The 15,790-nt window shown below is 40.5% G+C and overlaps 1 protein-coding gene across 2 annotated transcripts in view; it reads right to left on the bottom strand.

The window, feature by feature from the left end:
* Positions 1-15,790, bottom strand: part of ehmt2 (euchromatic histone-lysine N-methyltransferase 2) — a 34,331-nt gene that overhangs the window by 8,761 nt on the left and 9,780 nt on the right. Inside the window, exons 4-19 of one of the 2 annotated variants that reach the window (XM_047384158.1) lie at positions 14,443-14,672; positions 14,270-14,342; positions 12,642-12,715; positions 12,425-12,541; positions 12,281-12,331; positions 11,955-12,042; positions 11,585-11,671; positions 11,032-11,168; positions 10,296-10,439; positions 9,451-9,767; positions 9,136-9,366; positions 7,478-7,560; positions 6,449-6,555; positions 6,238-6,360; positions 6,047-6,148; positions 1,847-1,951 (exon numbers count right to left, since the gene is read on the bottom strand). In XM_047384158.1, coding sequence (XP_047240114.1) covers positions 1,847-1,951; positions 6,047-6,148; positions 6,238-6,360; positions 6,449-6,555; positions 7,478-7,560; positions 9,136-9,366; positions 9,451-9,767; positions 10,296-10,439; positions 11,032-11,168; positions 11,585-11,671; positions 11,955-12,042; positions 12,281-12,331; positions 12,425-12,541; positions 12,642-12,715; positions 14,270-14,342; positions 14,443-14,672 — 2,069 coding nt within the window. The remainder of the gene's footprint in view (positions 1-1,846; positions 1,952-6,046; positions 6,149-6,237; positions 6,361-6,448; positions 6,556-7,477; positions 7,561-9,135; positions 9,367-9,450; positions 9,768-10,295; positions 10,440-11,031; positions 11,169-11,584; positions 11,672-11,954; positions 12,043-12,280; positions 12,332-12,424; positions 12,542-12,641; positions 12,716-14,269; positions 14,343-14,442; positions 14,673-15,790) is intronic. The other variant, XM_047384159.1, reaches the window with a different exon arrangement.

Genomic DNA, 15,790 nt, shown 5'->3' with positions numbered 1-15,790 from the left:
TGCTGCTGGCAGGGAGTAAGTCCGGGTGGGTCTGCAGGTACAACAGAGACGGGCTGAGGAAATGGATCTACATCTTAAAGCATTGTGACGCTTTGAACCTTTCTCTTCGACCACTGCAGAGGTAAGTAAAGGTAGTACAACAGCACAGGTGTTGACGTTGATTAAGTGGGGGTTTTCTGGTGAATGTGAACAGTTCTATTAAAGTATAGTTGTAAATAAGCTGGTGGCAAATGCTACATAATGATATACAATAATATGGAGAAAGGATTAGGCCGCTTCTAATGTTTTTGCTTTTTTCTCACACTTAAATGTCAAACAAAGTTAAATTAATTAGGCAAATACAACCTAAAAATGTTAAATTCAGTTTTCAAATGATTTTGTTTATTAAGCAAAAAAACTATGCTAACCAACCTAGCCCAAATAGGATTAGTCCCCTTAACCTGCAATCAAGCGTTAGTCTTTTGACTAAACCACTTAAAACGTTCATGCTGGATTTTTGTGAGCCACTAAGACAAGGGCATCAAACTCCAGACCTCGAGGTCCAGTGACCTGCAATGTTTTTATGTGTCCCAAGTCTAACCCACCTGAATCAAAAGACTGAACTATTTCCTCATGCACTAACGTTCAACAGAGTCCTGCTATTGACCTAATTATGTGATTCAGGCGTGTTGACAGAAAGTCACGTCTAAATGTTGCAGGATGCCAGCCCTCGAGGACTCGAAGTTTGACATTTGTGCAATAAGATGTGGAACCGGCTCAGTTATGGTTGAGGTGCAAACACACCCTCCATTTCTGCTACCTGTATGACCCCTTCTCTTTTCCAATGGTTATAATCAGTCTGACAGAGAGAGGTATCCCAATCCTTGTGGTTTTTAGTATAACAATGACCATCAGTGGGCTCTAGATGGACAAACTGTCTACTTTTAAGGCTAGACTTAAAACTTTCCTTTTTGATAAAGCTTATAGTTAGAGTGGCTTAGTTTATCCTGAGTTATCTCTGTAGTTATGCTGCTATAGGCTTAGGCTGCTGGAGGACATAATGACCACTTTCACCCTCTTTGCTACATTCTCACACTACTCTCCAATTTTGAATTATTTGCTGTTATTTCAGCTTTTAACTTTGTTCTCTCTTTTCTCTTCCTAGAAGCTACACCTGGCCTGGCTCTGTGTCTACCTGTGAGTAGGATTAGTTGGAATGTATGAACCTGACTTTGTGAAGTGCCTTGAGACAACATGTGTTGTGAATTGGCGCTGTATAAATAAACTGAATTGAAACTGAATTGAATTGTAACTCTTTCCAGACTAACACACATCAGGGACTTTGTTTCTCATGTGTTCATGAATTTCTTGAGATCAGGGCATTATGTGGAGCAATTTCAGATTTTAAGCCTACTTCTGTTGGCAGACATGTACTATTTAGGTCTGACAGTAATCGGACCTAAGTGTGGGGTTGGTTTTTATCTTAATAAATAACTTTTTGTTCCTTTTCTTATTAGAATTAGTTTGATGATCTGAAATTTGTTACAAAAACAGAACAAAGTCATAAATCAGTTCATGTTGAAGGCTGAGTTTGGCTCAAATTGTTTAGGTGGTGAACTAAGAACATGAATTAATTCAGTTTAAACCTGTGGTAGATTAACTAATTAGTTAAGGATGAATCCAGCCATTTTTTCAGACACAGGATGAAGCATGAATGTTTTATGTTAAAGTGAATAAACAAAAATGCAAAATATTCTCAATAAATAAATCATTAAAATTCAAGTAGAAAATACATCTCATATAGACCAGGAGAAGCTGCCACACGTTTAGTTTCTTACTTTAACATGCGTTAGATGTAAACACTTGCCTTATCTTTAACGGAGACGTCAGCTCCTCTGTTCAGCAGCGATTTGATCACTTTCACATGTTTGTGCTCTGCAGCCCAGATGATCGGAGTCCAGCCACCGTTGTCCTGAAATTTCCAAACGCAGAGACTCAGAAATGGATGAGCATAACTCTGTGCTCAGAACTGATTTTATCTCAAATCACTGAAATATTGATATGAATCTAATGGATATACAGGTCCTTCTCAAAATATTAGCATATTGTGATAAAGTTAATTATTTTCCATAATGTCATGATGAAAATTTAACATTCATATATTTTAGATTCCTTGCACACTAACTGAAATATTTCAGGTCTTTTATTGTCTTAATACGGATGATTTTGGCATACAGCTCATGAAAACCCAAAATTCCTATCTCACAAAATTAGCATATCATTAAAAGGGTCTCTAAACGAGCTATGAACCTAATCATCTGAATCAACGAGTTAACTCTAAACACCTGCAAAAGATTCCTGAGGCCTTTAAAACTCCTAGCCTGGTTCATCACTCAAAACCCCAATCATGGGTAAGACTGCCGACCTGACTGCTGTCCAGAAGGCCACTATTGACACCATCAAGCAAGAGGGTAAGACACAGAAAGAAATTTCTGAACAAATAGGCTGTTCCCAGAGAGCTGTATCAAGGCACCTCAGTGGGAAGTCTGTGGGAAGGAAAAAGTGTGGCAGAAAACGCTGCACAACGAGAAGAGGTGACCGGACCCTGAGGAAGATTGTGGAGAAGGGCCGATTCCAGACCTTGGGGGACCTGCGGAAGCAGTGGACTGAGTCTGGAGTAGAAACATCCAGAGCCACCGTGCACAGGCGTGTGCAGGAAATGGGCTACAGGTGCCACATTCCCCAGGTCAAGCCACTTTTGAACCAGAAACAGCGGCAGAAGCGCCTGACCTGGGCTACAGAGAAGCAGCAGTGGACTGTTGCTCAGTGGTCCAAAGTACTTTTTTCGGATGAAAGCAAATTCTGCATGTCATTCGGAAATCAAGGTGCCAGAGTCTGGAGGAAGACTCGGGAGAAGGAAATGCCAAAATGCCAGAAGTCCAGTGTCAAGTACCCACAGTCAGTGATGGTCTGGGGTGCTGTGTCAGCTGCTGGTGTTGGTCCACTGTGTTTTATCAAGGGCAGGGTCAATGCAGCTAGCTATCAGGAGATTTTGGAGCACTTCATGCTTCCATCTGCTGAAAAGCTTTATGGAGATGAAGATTTCATTTTTCAGCACGACCTGGCACCTGCTCACAGTGCCAAAACCACTGGTAAATGGTTTACTGACCATGGTATCACTGTGCTCAATTGGCCTGCCAACTCTCCTGACCTGAACCCCATAGAGAATCTGTGGGATATTGTGAAGAGAACGTTGAGAGACTCAAGACCCAACACTCTGGATGAGCTAAAGGCCGCTATCGAAGCATCCTGGGCCTCCATAAGACCTCAGCAGTACCACAGGCTGATTGCCTCCATGCCACGCCGCATTGAAGCAGTCATTTCTGCCAAAGGATTCCCGACCAAGTATTGAGTGCATAACTGTACATGATTATTTGAAGGTTGACGTTTTTTGTATTAAAAACACTTTTCTTTTATTGGTCGGATGAAATATGCTAATTTTGTGAGATAGGAATTTTGGGTTTTCATGAGCTGTATGCCAAAATCATCCGTATTAAGACAATAAAAGACTTGAAATATTTCAGTTAGTGTGCAATGAATCTAAAATATATGAATGTTAAATTTTCATCATGACATTATGGAAAATAATGAACTTTATCACAATATGCTAATATTTTGAGAAGGACCTGTAAGCTGGACAATGTTACTTTAGACAGATTATGATTGATTTATGCTGCACTTTTTTAACATCCACACTGATTAGAAAAACTAAACTTTAATTTTATTACATTGCTACAGTGAGGAAGAAAAATGTAGATCAGGAATTAATCAAACAAAAAAAATAAACAGTGCCACAATTATTCTAACTGTAACAATTCTTTGATAAATAAAACATTTTGGTTATTTATACTTCAAGTTGATCAGTGTCTAGAAACGTTTTTAATGTTACAGGTAGAAGTCATAACATTTGATTTCTTTCACACATGTGAACGGCCTGTGTGTTTGGTGTTATTTATGTGTATTATTATTATTTTTATTCCTACTACCAGTTCACATATTTATAAATTTTAAGTTTTTTTCCTGACATTTTTGAAATAAACAATCAAACAATTAGTTATCCATGATTTCCTGTTTCTCTGGGGCATAAATATGAAACAACACAGAGGCGATTTCTATTAGCTTCAGGTAAAGAGAACATGACATTCACGTCAGGAAATGGCTACAGGAACAAAGTGCTACTTATCTAAACTTGTCCTTATCTACAATTAGAGTAACAGTTACAGATGTGATAAACAAGGCTGGAAGAACTATATTCATCTTGCCACCAACAGAGTGACCAGGATGGTAAGAGAGGTTAGAGAAAATCTCCAAATCTGACTGTTAGAGAACTGCCACAAAAAGTGGCGTCTTGAAACCACCAGGTCTGTGTAACAACCATTAGATGCCATCTACACGCCAACCGGTTGTGTTTGAGAGATTGAGAAAAAAGCCTTTTCTGTTCTACCATCAAACAAACATGTAGACCTTCTAGAACTAACTTGAATTGTGTGCTTTAGTCAGATGTGGAAAAGCACCTCATGCACACTGTAAAGTATGGCAGAGGATCTGTGATGCTGCGGGCCTATTTCTCTTCAAAAGCCCTCGGAACCTGCATGATGCATGGACTCCAAAAAATCAGGGCTTTTTAAGTAATAAAATGTACATCTCCAAAAAAAACACATTTTTTCCACTCATATCAGAAAGTGAAACATAGATTCTCTACACATACAGTAAACTATTTCAAGACTTTTTTATAGTGTGATGATTATGGCTCACAGATAATGAAAACCTAAAATTCCGTGTCGCAGAAAATACTGTAAAAAAAGTTAAACATTGGAAACTAATGGAGTCACCCCCTAATCAGCTAATTAACACAAAACACCTGCAAAGGTTTCCTGAATCTCTAAATGGTCTCTCACTGTGGGTCAGCAGATTGACAACTTCCACAAGGAGTGTAAGCCACAAAAGGTTTGTTTAAGGATTGCTAAAGAAGCTGGTTGTTCACAGAGTGCTGTATTCAAGCATATTCATAGAAAGTTGGGTGGAAGGAAAAGGTGTGTTAGGAAAAGCTGCACCAGCAACAGCTTTGAGAGGATTGTCAAGCAAAATCCATTAAATACTGTGGAAGCTTCACAAGGAGTGTACTGAGGCTGGAGTCAGATCAAGAGCCACTAGCACAGACCAGTCCTATCCTGAACCAGAGACAACTTCAGAAGAGTCTAGGCAAAGGAGAAAAGAACTGTTGCTCAGTGGTCCGAAGTAGTCTTTTCAGAAAAGTGAACATCGCATTTGATTTGGAAATCAAGGTCCCAAAGCCTGGAGGAAGATTGGAGAGGCACAGAGTCCCTTGCTTGAAGTCCAGTGTGAAGTTTCTACAGTCAGTAATGATTTGGGTGTCATGTCATCTGCTGGTTCTGGTCCACTGTGTTTCTGAAGTCCACATTTAACACAACCCTCTCCCAGGAAACTTTCCAGCACTCCATGCTTCCTCCTGATAGTGATCTTCATGGATATGCTGATTTCATTTTCCAGCAGGGCTTGGTACCGGCCCACACTGTCAACGGTACAAAAGCAGGTTCAATGACCATGGTGTTACTGTGCTTGACTGACCAACAACCTGACCTGAACTCCACAGAGAATCTATGGGTTGTTGCCAAGAGGAAGATGAGAGACACCAGACACCCAACAATGCAGATGACCTGAAGGTCGCTTTCAAAGCAATCTGGGCTTCCTGAACACCTCAGCAGAACCACAGGCTGATCCCCTAAATGCTGCGCCACATTGATGCAGTAATTCATGCAAAAGGAGCCCCAACCCAGCATTGAGTCCATAGAAATGAACATACTTTTTAGAAGACATTTCTGTTAAAAATATAATTTTTTTATTGATCTTATGTAATATTCTAATTTTCAGAGACACTAGATTTTAAGTTTTCATATATGTAGCCAAAATCATCAAAATTAAAAGAAATAAAGGCTTGAAATATTTCACTCTATGTGGAAGTTAACGATTTCTGTTGTGCACCCACCTGAGCGTTCACATCAACCTGCCCGGTCTCCAGCAGCATTTTAACGATTTCCAGGTTTCCCAACTTGGCTGCGTGGTGGAGGCCAGTATATCCATCCACCTCCTGGTAAAGTTAGACAAACACAAAAGGTTAAAACCCAACAAAATATTGTAGATGTGACAAATTTACTCTGAGCACAAAAAGATACTCACGACATGATAAACGCAGGCCCCGTTCTGGATCAGGTAACGAGCCACATCGACATGATTATTGATTACAGCTTCCAACAGAGGGGTCCTCAGGTCTTTGTCTTTGGCATCCACCTGGGCTCCAGCCTATCGTCATACAAAGCACTACACAAGGTTACTTAAGTCCTAACATCAGAAGACGACAAGCAGGCTGCCAGTGTGGTTGAGGATTTACCTGTATCAGCATATAGCAGACTTCCAGCAGACCTCTCTGAGCTGCAGCATGAAGAGCTGAACGTCGGTTCTGAGACTCAGGCTGGTATGTTGGATCGATACCCTCCACTGAAAGAGTGAACATAATACACTTTTTTGGCATTTCCTTCCAGATTAGAGAGCTTCTCTCATGGTTTTAATGACAGCACCCCTAATTGTTTTAGCTTTAGTTTGCAGCACTACTCCAATAAGAATCACTCTAATGTAAGGTAGCTTCCCAATAACACAAAGCTGGATAGCTCATTGATCTCCCTGGATTTTTTAGAGGCTGGTGATATTAGAAAATGTTGCCTCGTCACTAAAGCTCACAGTCAGGAGCAGCCTTCCTCAGCTCAATAAATGTGCAGACGTGTCTTTGTTCACCTAAGGACATCACTTCGCATTACAGTAGCATTATCCTCTCTGGTTTAGTTACTAAAGAGAAAATCAAATATACGAAGCATAAGTGAAATCGTGCATATGTAAATTTATTATATGAGGTTTCTGGCCAAATATGTGGATCCCTTTAATGAACACCTGTATTAGAGCAGTCTACACATTTTTAGCATAAGCAATATTTAATTTTAATGTCTGACAACATGGAAACAATAATGTATATTCCTGTTGTTAATATTAAATAATATAATTTTATTATTACTGGCATAATAACTGAGGGAGCATGCCATTCAAGAAAAGCCGATGTGTGTCATAGGTCATAGGTCAGGAAACGGCTGCATAAAAAAGCTGCTGACCTAAGCTTGCATCAGCTGCAGTCAGAGTACAACTCATCCAAGGCTGAAACAAAATGAGGAAAAAAGTTTCTTTTGCGACTGCACACACTGAGGAAGGCGGTAAGAGAGGATAGTTATGTTACTGCAATAAAAGATGAATTTACTTTAAGGCTTTTTATTTCCATCTTTACCAGGGGTGCCAATATTTGTGCCGGATGTATGCAATATCTTCATTATTTGCTGTTTTTACAGTGCTTGTCGTTTAATATGTTGAGACTCACTCAGCATCAGCAGCACTCGCTGGACCTCTCCTTGCTTGGCAGCAGGATACAGCTGCCGCGGGTGGAACCTCAGTTTCTTTCTCCTGGTACATAAAAAGTAACAGTTTTAGTCAAAAATAAAAAAGAAAACAAGTTTTTCAGGGGATTTTTGTAACTTTTATTGGGTAACTTTGATGCATTTACCACATCATATATATTTCTGAAATTATTATAATACACAACTTTGCCCATGGGTTCAACCGCCTACTTTCTGAGACATATGCAGATGCATTACAGGTGCCCCATCTGGACGGACTTTAATTTTTGTTGTTTACGTGTATAAATCCTATTTATTCATGGACTTATAATATAGAAGACTATTATTAAAGACTTTTAAGTGACATATTACAGCAGGTGATCAACAAATATTGTATAATAATGTAATAAATAACAACAGCAGCACCCAGTGCTCAATACATTCTCTGTAGTGTAAATATAAAATTATGACAACTGAACAACAGCTTGTACTCTATGTAAAATTATTAACACATTGTTACAAGTCGGGCCGTTTGCACTCACCCAGTGGGGAGCTAGACCGTTCCATACTGAGATCACTGCTAACTGGGTCAAGCGATCATTGCTCATACTGGACCGAAGGTATGTTTTGATGAGCTTCAGCTTATTAAAGGATCTCTCGGCAGATGCAACCTTCAGAGGCAGGGTAAAAATACTTCACCTCTTGCCTGTGTTCTTCTCCACTAATTCATGTGGTCAATCAAGCATTTTTCAATAGTTTTTTAATAAATTACACATCTTGCTTCGGCACTTTTCAGTATAAATAATATTTAAAAATAAATCACTTGGTATTAAGTGGCTGTTCCTACACTTGCACCTAATATTAGACCAACTTGTCACCTTCCCCTGTCTGTCCTCATTCTTTCTCTCTCTTCTTCTCTTCTTTCTCTCCATCCTCACAGCTGAATGACATGAACTTTGTGTAAAGAAGGTTTAAAAAAAATACTGCAGTCAAACCACATAAACATAAAAATGTTATTTTAAATGATATCTTTGTTGGATATCAGTTACTGATTGGACACTGTCTGACCAGACTTACACTGACATAACTTAGCTTTTATTAAAGTTTTTATTTAATCTCTACGACATCGTTATCCTTCTCTCTCTTCTGCTTTCTTTTTCGTGCCCCTGAGAGCTTTCTTTTCTGCCTCTCCATCTTTAGCTCCCAGTCATCAGATGACAACAGGATTCAAATGAAAACAATCATGCTCCAGCGTGTTCTGAAGGGGCCGCGCATTGCAGCGCCTATGGTGGGGATGACAGGAGGCGAGGTGACGGAGCGGAGGGGCACATAATTATTGATCACATCATATACACATTTACACTTGTGCAAACAGCTGTTAAATACAGAAAATGCTGACTAGTAATATTTTCCCGCCGTTGCTTTGGCGCCCCCTCTAGCGAAGCGCCCGTATGTGCCGCATACAGTGCATGCCCACTTTTTGTGGCACTTTCTTTACCTCAATGCTACATGTTTTAGCAAAACTATTTGACAGTTAAGAGCTAAAAACCTTTGAATTCTGACAGGCCAAAAATGTAAAGCCAACCCGCCACTAAAAACTAAATTCATGCAGCCCCTCATTCTTACAAATCCAGTCTCTAACCTCTCTGATTCCTGTGTAAGAATTGCTTTCTGCAGTGCCGCCCTACTGGGGCCAGGGGGTAGTGCGCTTGGGCTGACTGATTTCCCATTTGGCATGCAGAGTGAGGGTCCAACGCTGTCCACTCCCTCCTCTGCTGGAGGAACAGCAGATACAGTCGTTGCTGAGGGTACAGGTTGGGGAGGCTGTTGTTCCACCGTAGGAGTTACCAAGCCATGGCTTCGCATTCGAGCACTAAGAAGAAAGCTAAAGTTGTACATTTCATCTGTAAATGTGTCAAATTAGTAAAATATTCTCTAACTCACTTCCTGCTCTTACCTGACAGGTCTTTCAGGCATCTTCCCATCCTTCATGCCTCCTGTTGAGGCAGTGAGACAGGGTGCTGTTGGGGCAGAGGGAGGCAGGGAGGGCGTGGTTGTGGACGAGGCGGACATGGTGACCACGGTGGTTGCGGAGGTTGAGGCCGAGGAGGGAATGGTGATCTCCTGGGCCTCTGAGGCATCTTCCCCACAGTGCGGACAGAAAAGCATCCCGCCCCCGTTAGCTTTGCTTCGTCCGCCGCTCAAAACCGTCACACAGCCGCGGTGGAAGCGGTGAGCGATCCGCTGGTCCGGGCAGCACTCCAGAAAAGTGCCCTGAAAAAGACCGAAAAGAAAGAAAAAGAAATCAATTTTAAAAATAATCTTTAAACTCTAAATATAGAAGTTCACTATGAATTTTTGACATATCTCTCTACAGTGTCAGGCGTTATACACTGAACCTGCAAAAACTACAGACTGTAACATAGGACACATGGATGGACTGACAGATCAATGGTTGGATAGATGGAAGGACATATGGATGGATGTCTGTAAGGATGAATGGATGAATTAATGGACGAATGGATAGATCAATAGACGGATAAATTGGATCACTGGATGCGGGAATTGATGGGCAAATAATACAGCTTTTTTTTTTTTGAAGGAAGGGAAAGAAAATTGAAATTACAGAAAGGAATGACAGATATTGAAGATAACAACTACATACAAGCAATGCATCCTAAAACACATAAAACGTATTTAAAATATATTTTTAAGCTCTAATTTTTTAACCCAAAGAAAGAAAACCATCTCCTTGGAGAAATGGATTGTATTTTTTAACCCCATCCACACCTTAACACTTACTGCTATGCAGAAGTATCCACAACCAGGACAACAGTGGTGTTTGACCATGTGTGAGCGATGGACGTCACAGAGCAACATGAGGGGAATCCGACTGGACGGCCGCATCGTCTCCGCCTTCATGGTCCAGTTGGTGCAAGCCCGGAGCTAAAAACGAAACAGCAGGAGAGAAACATGTCGATTGGATTTAAGACTTTTAATAATGTCTAAATGCCTGAAATACTTACATATGGTGCAATTTGGTAAGGCTGAACTTAACATGTCAAAAACAACAATTATTTCCCCAGTTACAGAAAGAGAGAGGATTTTAACTTCAGATCTGGGGTTTTCTTCCATTTTTGAGCTGCTGAAGGTGGATACACAGGGCTGCGCAAAAGTCTTGAATTATTCTCAGTTTCTTCACATTTGCTTCCAATATTTCAGAATTTCTTCTGATTATTTGTCTTTATTTGGTTTCTTCTTTGTACCTCATTAGACAACGGCTGCTCATTCACTTATTTTCACCCTAGTCCATTTTGACCTACAGAAAATAGTATTTTAGGACCAAGGAGAATCACAGAGCGCTCCTGAAGTAAATAACTGACCCCAAAATGATGCATGTCAGGCATTTGTGGGAGCAAACTTTGAAAAGTTTCATTACCTCTGCAACAACAACAACTGCACAAACAGCTAAATATCAATACAACATGTGATGATAACACTTTGTATTGAGCCCCCCCTGCAGAGCGGGAGGACGAACCTCTCCGTTGAGGCTTTCCGTAGCCATGCATTGTCTGCTGACCCGCTGGCTGGTGCTGTCGACCCGAGGAGCCTCCATTCTGCAGCTGCACAGAGGAAGCTCCTCCAGCCGCTCCATGTCACCTGCTTCGCTTCCCTCTGCAGAGACGACATTTCATATTTTACATCAAATTAAGATCTGAAAAGTGTTATTTATAGCGAGATCAAAAAAAGCCATCATTTTACTATAAAGAATGTTAAATCTTGCTTACTTTTAATCCAATTTGTACATAATTTCTGAAAAAGAATTTACAGATCCTGACGGTAAAGATTGTTAAAAAACATTTTATTTTTTACTATTCTCTACAACACATCAAATTGAAGAAGTTCACATCTAAAAAGGGTCTAAAATTGGATGTGGTTGATTATTTTTCTTTATAAAACGAATCTGAACGAACCAATGAGCTAATCAAATAATGTGTCCAGAAATGCTTTTCCAGCAACTTTAACTGCTTAAATAAAAGAGCTTTGATCTGATCCAGAGTTTAAAGAGACAGTAACTGTTATAAACTGACCAGCAGCAGGAGAAAGAGTCAGACTGTCTGCAGCAGCGATGTCCAAATCTCCCAGAGGAACCTCTGTGTATTCTCCAGACCTTTCTGCTGAAAGAAAAACACATTTAAAAATCTAACAAAAAAATGAATACTTTACCAAATGGAAGGGGAAAAAGATAAAAATTACAATATATTCAAATGATTATTTCCCTTATTAAGGGAAAATGCTGCATTTTGCTTTTACTCAGGTTATGTTTGTCTGTTGTTTAAATAGGTTTGTTGATCTAAATCATTTCAATGTGACAATAGAGGCAAAAACTGACTCTGTAAGGGTGCAAATTATTTTCACAGATGTTCTGGGAAGCCAAGCTCTTTAAATCTCAACACTCACCCTCCTCTGTTTCCAACAAATCAATGGTGATTGTGTCTTGGTCCTGATCCGACAGCGGCCGTGAAGACCTTCTTTCGGACTCCAAACTCTGCAGGTCAGAATAGGAATATGAAACATGTGACATGTTTAGGGGGGTATTTATCATGATTTTATACTTTTAAATTTGTGGATATAAGAAGGGGGGGAAGGCAGCTGACATCAAGAAAGCATCAAGTCCATCCACAGCTGGACTGGTGTGTTAAGTCTAACAAGACAAAGTGGAAGATTACTGCTGCTATAACTAAACAGGGAGGTATTTACAAACCTCAAGAGACAGAACTACTCACCTGATCTTCTGCATCTGCAGTCTGCTGCCTCTCTTCACCTCCATTTTCCAACTGAAAACCATAAACAACCAAATGATGACTCTTTCCTTCTTCTACACGTAAAAACTAATTAAAAAAACCCATCCATGTGATTAAGGCTTGCACCTTTTCAGAATCTGGAGCAGACAAATGGCTTCCATCATCCACTGACTTCCCCAAAGAGCTCTTCACCAAAGCTGCATCTGTAACAGACTCCATCTTTTTATGAAATAACTTCTCCTCCTGTATGGTTAAAAGAAAAACACAAAATCAGTGACAAAATAAATACCAGAGGAGAAACACACCCAAACCTTTCAAATTAGCTAAGAAATAATCATCTTACTGCATTTTGAATCTTGTTCGCTATTTTTTCACATCTACCGGACGCGCCCTCCGACAGCTTCCTCTTTTTTGCAGCTATTAGAAACAAGACAAAGCAACACAGGCAGCTTTAGTTCTACAGCAAAAATAGCTTCAAGAGCACCACAGGCAATGGAAAAGGGGCTATGTCACTAACAAAAATGGATGGATGGATGGAAACTATTTCCAAATAAACTGACTCTGTTCTGTTATAAAGGAATGAACTAATATTAAGCTGCTAGCTTTTGTTTCTTGTAAAGATCTACCGTAGAATTAGAAATGTATTTTAAAATTAACCAAAAAAACAGTCTGCTATAAACCAAATTTGTGTTTTAATCAACTACAAATTAAAAATTGCAGAAATATACACTCATTGGCTACTTTATTAGGTACACCTTGCTAGTACCGGGTTGGACCCCCTGTTGCCTTCAGAACTCCCTTAATCCTTGGTGGCATAGATTCAACAAGGTACTGGAAACATTCCTCAGAGATTTTGGTCCATATTGACATGATAGCATCACTCAGATGCTGCAGATTTGTCGGCTGCATCCATGATGTGAATCTCCTGTTCCACCACATCCCAAAGGAGCTCTATTGGATTGAGATCTGGTGACTGTGGAGGTCATTGGAGTCCAGTGAACTCATTGTCATGTTCAGGAAACCAGTCTGAGATGATTCGTGCTTTATGACATGGCGTGTTATCCTGCTGGAAGTAACCATCAGAAGATGGGTCCACTGTGGTCATAAAGGGATGGACATGGTCAGCAACAATACTCAGGTAGACTGTGGTGTTGACATGATGCTCTGTGCCAAGAAAATATCCCCCACACCATCACACCACCACCACCAGCCTGAACCGTTGATACAAGGCAGGATGGATCCATGCTTTCATGTTGTTGACACCAAATTCTGACGCTAACATTTGAATGTTGCAGTAGAAATCGAAACTCATCAGACCAGACAACGTTTTTCCAATCTTCTGTTGTCCAATTTTAGTGAGCCTGTGTGAATTGTAGCTTCAGTTTCCTGTTCTTAGCTGACAGGAGTGGCACCAGGTGTGGTCTTCTGCTGCTGTAGCCCATCCGCCTCAAGGTTTGATGTGTTGTACGTTCAGAGATGCTCTTCTGCATGCCTTGGTTGTAACGAGTGGTTATTTGAGTTACTGTTACCTTTCTATCAGGTCGAACCATTCTGGCCATTCTCCTCTGACCTCTGACATCAACAAGGCATTTGCGCCAACAGAACTATTTTCTTTTTTTTGGACCATTCTCTGTAAACCCTAGAGATGGTAGTGCGTGAAAATCCCAGTAGATCATCAGTTTCTGAAATACTCAGACCAGCCCGTCTGGCACCAACAACCATGCCACGTTCAAAGTCACTTAAATCACCTTTCTTCCCCATTCTGATGCTCGGTTTGAACTGCAGCAGATCATCTTAACCATGTCTACATGCCTAAATGTATTGAGTTGCTGCCATGTGATTGACTGATTAGAAATTTGTGTTAACGAGCAGTTGGACAGGTGTTCCTAATAAAGTGGCCGGTGAGTGTAAAAGCGGTGACAAAAAACTGATTTGGGCAGAACTCTAGAAACGTGTTTTAAAGCTACTGACCAGTTTCAGAGTCAGAAGAGAGGCAAGATCCTGAAGGAGTCCGGGACACAGCAAGAGCATCAACATGACCCATCTGTTGATAAGAAACATTAAAATCACACAAATATAATCCTGAAAAGTCAAGGTAAAAAAAAACAACAACTTAATTTCCACATAAACCAACTCCTTCTCACCTGGCCCAATGGAGGCCTGCTCATGGTCTTCCGGGCTCGGTGGACTTTGTGTGGCCCCGGGGAGACGGAGGGAGTGGAAGGCGTTGAGGGAGAAGGGGAAGAGGAGGTCGAAGGGGTTGGAGGTTGGTTGGGTTTACTGGTGCAAGGTCCAGAGACGCTCATCTTTGCTCGGCCAGGCGACAACGTGTAGGGACAAGGAGACATTGAGGATATGGACTTTGCTGCATGACCTGTTTAAAAAAAAAAAGTTAAATCAGTAAAAGCTATGAAAATAAAAATAAAATAAATAAAACATTAATCTAAGAACTCGTTAGCAATAAAAGAGGTAAACATTTATTATTTAGTATCTAAGCAAAGACTGGTTTAATGATTTCTTTCTCCCACTGTTTCACCAGCTGGTCACTGGCAAATATAACAACCATAAAACCTAAAGAATCTCTTGAAAAACACAGAAACCTAAAAGTATTAGATAGAAAGTCTTCCTCCTTCCATCTTGTTTCATTCTTCAGAAACACAGCTAGCTTAACTTGGAAAATTGTTTAATAGTTCAGGCTGTTGTTTGCTCCATTCATAAGATTACACGTGGCCTTGCTCCACCCCACTAGGGCGACTTTGTCATGTTAAGATGCATCGTCCCTTTTAAACAAGTAAATTAAAAATACGTACATCTCTTAAAATTTGGTCTGTAATTTTCCCCGTAGGTACACTACAACTGTAAGAGACTGAATAAAAAACCCACATAAAAAATCACATTGTATGATTTTAAATAATAGTTAGCATTTTATTGCATGAAATAAGCATTTGATCACCTACCAACCAGCAGAATCCTGGCTTTCACAGACCTGTCTTTATGAAGCCCTCCTATCCTCCACTCATTACCTGTATTAATTACTCCTGTTTGAACTCGTTACCTGTCTAAAACATACTTGTCCAAACACTCAGTCAGTCAGACTCCAACATCTCCACCATGGGCAAGACCAAAGAGCTGTCTAAGGACACCATGGGCAAAACTGTAGACCTGCATAAGGCTGAGACGGACTACAGGACAATAAACAAGCAGTTTGGTGGAAAGGCAACAATGATCATGAGGAAGGTGAGGGATCAGCTCAGAACTCTATGGGAGAACCTAGTCGGACCTAGTCAATGACCTGACGAGAGCTGGGACCACAGTCTTATTATCATTCGTAATAAGCATGGATTAAAATCCTGCAGTGTGCACAAGATCCCCTTACTCAAGCCAGCTCGTGTTCAGGCCGTCTCAAGTTTGGCTAAGAACATCTGGATGATCCAGAGGAGGCATGGGAGAAGGTCATGTGGTCAGATGAGACCAAAATAGAACTTTTTGATA

The sequence above is a fragment of the Girardinichthys multiradiatus genome, chromosome 13 (assembly GCF_021462225.1).
Source record: "Girardinichthys multiradiatus isolate DD_20200921_A chromosome 13, DD_fGirMul_XY1, whole genome shotgun sequence".
NCBI classification, from domain to species: Eukaryota; Metazoa; Chordata; class Actinopteri; order Cyprinodontiformes; family Goodeidae; genus Girardinichthys; species Girardinichthys multiradiatus.
Note: the sequence above shows the minus strand (reverse complement) of the source record. Positions and strands in the feature narration are given on the sequence as shown.